The 6,479-nt window shown below is 44.6% G+C and overlaps 1 protein-coding gene across 1 annotated transcript in view; it reads right to left on the bottom strand.

The window, feature by feature from the left end:
• Positions 1–861: 861 nt before the first annotated feature.
• The window catches only part of gli3 (GLI family zinc finger 3), a gene marked incomplete at its 5' end in the record, with an annotated part of 28,446 nt that continues 22,828 nt past the window's right edge, over positions 862–6,479 (bottom strand). Inside the window, 5 exon segments of the mRNA XM_014008364.1 lie at positions 862–3,433; positions 3,911–4,310; positions 5,352–5,642; positions 5,722–5,886; positions 5,986–6,135. Of these exon segments, the coding sequence (XP_013863818.1) occupies positions 1,086–3,433; positions 3,911–4,310; positions 5,352–5,642; positions 5,722–5,886; positions 5,986–6,135 (3,354 nt within the window).

Below are 6,479 nucleotides of genomic sequence, written 5' to 3'. Positions count from 1 at the left end.
ATACTAACACTGCTGACAAAGTCACTGCAATACTTGATGGCAGTACACATTCTGAATTTTAAGAGCGTTGGAGAAAACAAAACGTCAGGTTTCCTATAAAATAAAACACATCATGTTACAGCACTGAAATGCTGTGGACCTCATTGTGTATTGGTCATTAAAACCAAAACAAGYACTCATATCAATTCATGTAAGAATACATAAAGCACCAAATTCAGGACGTGGTGTCCATTCAGTTCTGGGCAATCCAACATCAATAATCAGTCCATAAACAGAATACAAAAAAAAAAAAAAAAAAAAAAAAAAAAAAAAAAAAAAAAAACAGAACAAAAAAAAACTATTACATACACTTGGGAGTACCTTACCAGACTAACAAAATCAAGCCATTTAGATATCAAGTAGATGACAATCTATAGCGGCTGAAGACTTGGATGTGTCATCCATTGTTTTGGACAGGATCTTGACAAAAATACCACTTGGTAGAAGCACTGAAAYGTTTACAGTTCCACAAAGTAACATACCAACATAATGACATCAAATGTAAATATACCACCTAATAAAACCTATAATATACTGTATAAAGTCATCACCGGGGTCCTGTTAAAGGAATGACCCCAAGTCTCACCTGCACAAYGTCAAAAAGAGATTTAGCGGTTGTGTACCTGCAATACTACACCAGTTGATAATTGGCACATAATCTAGTCTATGTACTTATGTAGACAGTGTTCAACTCGAGTACATGCATTTTTACAAATAGGATGTACAGCAAAAAACAGTTACATTACACAGAATACTGATTTTTAAGGAGGTGAGCTATTCCTCACCATTACATTATTGTACAAACAGAAGGGCTTCCAAAAATAGCCTTCATTCCAGAAAAAGGAATATAACATCTTTATTTTTACAAATTCTTTGACACATCCCAGTTCTTTGTGGGATGACATCTTCCTACAATAAAACTGTTTGGCAACTTTTAAGTTCTCATATTTGCCACTTTTAGTGTCTTAAATCTTCACATACACCAATGTTTTTACTCTTCTGTTTTTCTTTTTTTCAAGGGAGGAGAAAACAGAGAGGAGGAGTGGCTATTGCAAGATAGCCAGGAACTTGCTTTCCTCAGCGAGGGCAGTGAGGAGTGAACTCATGTCTCCAATGGCCATGTTGCTGAGGCCTGGGGCTACACTGTGGAAGTTAGCTGATGTTCGAGGGGTGGTAAGGCGTGACGAAGTCCTGGAAAGACCCTGGAAGATGGAAGGACTCAAAACTCCTGAGACCAAGCTACCCTGATCATAACCGTCCTCCAGCATGGTGCCAAAGTCCAGATTTACGCCTTCATTTAATACACCAGTCACAAGACCATCTACCGTGCTGGTCACTAGGTTTGCTCCTGGGGAGGGAAGGGAAGCTGTGTTCTCTTTGCCGCCACCTGGTTCCTCAGAGACAGCCAAGGAGTCCAGCAAACTCTGGTCCTCCAAAGCAGGAAATGAAGAGGCCTTGCAATCTGCTGGTTCATAAGAGAGGCAGTCCGTGAAGGCCTGCTCGACGTATCCATGGTCTGGGTTTTCCAGTTTCAGCCCTGATACCTGATATGCAAGAGAACAGTGGTCTCCATTCCTCTGTAGTTGTTGGGGTTGGTTGGGGCTTGGGTGGATTTCACTGGAGCTCTCAGAAATTAAGTGTTGTTGGGTCTTGACCAAGTTCTTGGAACCATTGTTTGGTGGGTAAGGGATATGTACCAGCCGATCGTGATAAGGAGGAGGTTCCTGAGAGAGGCTGGGGAGACTGTCCATGAAAGCCCTGCCAAGAGTTAGATTGTTTCCAACCTGCCAAGAGGTGCTGCTGTTGTTGCTCTGCTGGAAGTGGCTCTGTTTTGAAGCTCCACTGGCTGCGTGCTGTTTCAGATTTTGGGGGTGAGGCCTATTGTTTGTATGCATTACGTTTGAYCTACCAAAGGTGTTTGTTGCGTTGTGACCAGTACCTCTCATCTCCATGCAGGAGTTAGGGGTTGTTTCTAGTTTCACCCCAGGGTAAACACTTGAAGGCTGATTAGCCTGGAAGCAGCTGTTCAGGAAATCGGCAGACACCTGATGGTGAACCACCATATTACGGAACTTGCCAAATGATACAGAATTGGGTTCATGGTCTACATTAGGCCACCTTCCATACTGTGAATGGTGGTTTTGTTCTTTTTGGGGAGACCTGTCAGCACTTCCAGAGCTTACTTCATTCCACTGGATGGGGAGCCTGCTAGGGCTGTTCCTTTCTGATATCTGCTGTTGCTGAAGACTCTGGGACCCAAGGAATGTCCCATCTGACCCTGAAGTCTGGATTGCCTCCATGCCTCCTGAATGGGTGGTATCCCGTTGACTAGAAGCTAAATGGTCCTCAGCCTGAACATAAGCAGTGTTCATTTGAACCTGGGAGTGCAGATACTGCACTAAGTCATCTGGCAACATATCCTCATCCCCAAGCAGAAGGCTAGCCTCATCATTCTCCATGGCCAGAGCTTCTAAGGCTGCATTTTCTGCAATGCTAGAGGTGTTTGGTGAATTCTGCACGTTGCTCTCAGCGCGTGTGTAGTTCTGTAGGCTAAAACTGCGAGATTCAGGTGTGAACTGATGAGTCAGAGGGGGGAGAGGGTGGAGATTATTAAGGCTGTTGAAGCGTTGAACTGGAGGCAAACTGAAATTTTCATAAACCTGTGTTCGCACAGGGTCGCTGGCTCGACGATTCCCACTCATTGGCCCCTCGCCAGGATAGAAGACTCTTCTTCTGTAACCTGCATGTCCCATACCCCCATTGTTATACCCACCATTGCTTTCATCACAGTGAGGTGGCCTAACTAAAGGTGGCAGAGAGCGATTGTTGCCACCCTCTTCCATCATGGCCATTCGAATCTTCAAACTCATGCGCTCCATGTTAGGCAGAGGTGTGGGAGGCGGGCCACCAGTAGCTGCTGCATATTTAGCTTTGAGGTGGTAGTGCTGTGCTGGGGTTAAATTGAGCATCCCTTGTGACCCACTGCCTCCCCCAATGCCAACTCCAACGCCTCCACAGCTCCCACCTGAGAGCATCCCTGCAACCCCTCCTGCTACCCCACCGCCATACTGGCTCGCTTCACTGGACCGACGGGAGGCATCGGTGGAAATGGGGTCGTACGAGTCGGTGGAGCTGAGGTTATGAATGCGACGGTGGCTGGCGGCCAATGCCGTGCCCTCGCTCTGGGAAGCCTGGCTAGATCGGCGGCTGGAGAAGCAGGGGGAGATGCCCGAAGACCGCCGGCTGCTGCTCAGGTAGGCTGAACTGGTGGCACTGCCACTGCTGTCACGCCGGTCTCTGATCAAACTGAGCACCGTCAGCTCTGTGCTCTCCAGCTCGGGGTGAGCAGGTGGCTGAGGAGCAGACATCCCCCAYTGCCTGCCCAGGCAGGATCCTAGGGTGAGACGCAGACAAACGACAAGCAAATGGAGAAAGTTAGGACATAGGRAAAAAAAAGAAAACAAAGAAAATTCGATGTGGTGAATGAAATACTACAGGAGAATTAGATAGAAGAAACCAGAAAAAGTTAAGTGTGGAAAGATCTTTTAAACAGATGGTAACAACATCTGGTTGAGAGATCTGATAGAAATTGGCCATGAAACATGACATTACATGCTATTCTCTCTGATATGATGTACAGCTTGATATGATTCTGATAACATTTTCCAGTGAAAAAGCACATTTTAAACATTTGTTTTGCCAGGCTATATTTTGGGATAATTCGGTCCCATAAATTCTGTTTAAAGGGGTTTCGTAAAAAGTAAATAAAAAACAGCTTTAGAGCATTTTGAAAAAGTCACGACAAACCTTGTTCTCAAACTAAAGAAATTAAAGAAGAACCGAGAAAAGTCGCAAGATTTTAAAAGCTTACCCTTCCCCAGGATGTTTGGCACCGCCAGACCTTTTGGAGGTGGTGTGGGGGACAGAGACCCCAGCCTGGGCAGCGCTCCGTTCACCTGCTTCAGCCTCTCCATCTTCATGTGCTCCATCCAGCGCAGGGGCCGGCCAATGCCTCGCCTCGCCTGCAAGGTCAGCATGGCTGCGGTCGCAGTGGAGACCGTGGAGTCCACGACGGGGGCTGGCTCCCCGTCGCACCCCTCTTCTGCCTCCTCGTCATTCTCCTCCTCCTCCTCCTCCTCGTCCTCCTCCAGCCCCTTCCCTGGCGAGCGTCCGGCGCTCACAGCAAGCTGGACTCCACTGCTGGGATRGGTGCTGATGGGGGACTGGACACTGCTGCATGTAGACTGACTGCCAGGGCTTGGCTGAGACGTCTGACACACACAAAGGAGCAGGGAATAAGAGCAAAATGAACACGTTTACTTAAAATGACGCAACTTTAACATATGTTACAAACGATGATGCCATGTGTATACTTTGGAGGATGAAGTCCCCGTAACACTATGCAGTATTACATCTTTACAGCAGAATTGGGTTTTTACTTGATCCCCCTTTATAGGTTTATACAGTATGACATGAGCTGGGCTGAATGTTAGCAACAGCTGTTGAGTTTGTGTCTGTCAATAAACTAATAATATACTTTAATCACTGAAGGTCTTAGAAAAAATGGCTATAAAAACAATACATTACAAAAGATATGAGGAATGCTTCCTTCTGTGACTGAGAGAGAAAAAAAACTTCAAAAAGAAAACCATGTTGAAATCTTCAGGGAAAAGGTGAAAAGGATAAATTATTTCTAATTTTATTGTTAAAAAAATATGTGAAAAACCAATTTTTTAAAAATACTTTTCTGGTGCACAATGTCAGAAGTGTTGGAGGGTGTTTCACCCTGTTTAAAAGTAGAAGACTTTGGCAATATCAGGATCAGTTTCAGTGCTGCTGCAGCTCTACCCAAAGGGACAAACACTTCTCGCAGGAATGCATCGAAATGGTAAATATCGGTGTGGTACAACAACATGAGGAAAAACGATATCGTCATGAACACAAAGAATGGCAAAGACCCATGATGGAAACAAATTCAGCATGTTTGGGTTGAAAATGCCCATCATCATAGTTACAACAAGATGTGAAAAAAAAGACTAAAACACCAAGATGTGATGAAGAAGAGAGGCGGAAAATGAGACATTTCCACAAATACATTGTGATACCTATCTCACCTGATTACCCACTGTCCTTAGAAAGGAAGGAAGAGTAATGCCGAAGCATTGGATAAAAGAAAAACACGCACTCATTAGAAGATTTGGGGACTGAATGTGCAAGGTCCCTATTCAGATCAATAAGCTTTCAAACAATAGAAACAAGGGGATCAAAATGCTGTTGCAAAGCAGACACAAGGCAATGAAATGAAGTCTTACCATGGGTTTTTCAGTCTTGATGGACTTCACCTGCAGAGAATCATCTTGTTTTGAGGTAACATGGTAGTACTCCCTTTGGTCCGTATACCCACCCAGGGGCAGCTGCCCAGGCGATCGGCCCTGGCTGTTGCCCCCAGGCTCCCGCGGCTGCTGTGGAGGGCGTGGGTAATCCCCACGCTGCTTCTTGGTGACATGCGCCTCTGGCCCGTGTACTGTCTTTACATGCTTACGTAAGGAGCTAGGGTCCGTGTAGCGTTTTGTGCAGCCTGGGATTTTGCACACGTAGGGTTTCTGAGGGAAAACAGAAAGCAGCTCGTTGAAAATGACTTGTTAACATGGCTAATTCAAGAAAGTGTGAAAATGATAGTACCTCATTTGAATGTGTGCGATTCTGATGTTTCGCCCGATCTGATGCATTGGAAAAAGCCTTGTTGCAGCCCTCGTGTTCACACACGTATGGTTTCTCACCCGTATGGGATCGTAAGTGAGTTTTAAGGTTTTCCAGGCGTGAGTAAGCCTTGGCACAGCCTTCAAACTAAAGAAGAGAACTCACATTTTAAGCCATGTRAAGACCGTAATGCCATAATATAGTCTCCAAATAAATAAAGTCAACTGAACAAATAAGGGTCCRTACTGTGCATTTGTGTGGTTTTTCCCCAGTATGCCTGCGCATGTGGACCACCAGCATGTACTGCGCCTTGAAGGGCTTCTGTTCTCGAGAGCATTCCTCCCATCGGCACACAAACTCCTTCTTCTCTCCGTGGATGTGGTCGTTATTGATATGCTARAGAAAAGACAAAAGAGTGCAGTATTTAGGAAAAAGCAATAAAAAAGTMTCAACTTTTCCAAATCAAGATTGTAAAATACAGCAAACTTTTTTAATCATGTTGCTGTTTCTGCAACATAAAAAAGTGTTTTCAAAACCACAGTAACTTACATTGGTCTCAGCCAGTGGTGGATCTAGGATTTTTCTGAGTAAGGGTCCATTGTTCAAATTTTATTAAAGGGATCCATGTTTAGTTGTAACTTTAAACTTTATTTGATAAGCGTTTATTTTAACTGTAAAATAAAGACGGTAAAACTACTGTAGGCTGTTTAGTTTTGTAAATTAAAAATATATATATTTTT

The sequence above is a fragment of the Austrofundulus limnaeus genome, unplaced genomic scaffold (genome assembly GCF_001266775.1).
Source record: "Austrofundulus limnaeus strain Quisiro unplaced genomic scaffold, Austrofundulus_limnaeus-1.0 Scaffold49, whole genome shotgun sequence".
Lineage (NCBI taxonomy): Eukaryota > Metazoa > Chordata > Actinopteri > Cyprinodontiformes > Rivulidae > Austrofundulus > Austrofundulus limnaeus.
Note: the sequence above shows the minus strand (reverse complement) of the source record. Positions and strands in the feature narration are given on the sequence as shown.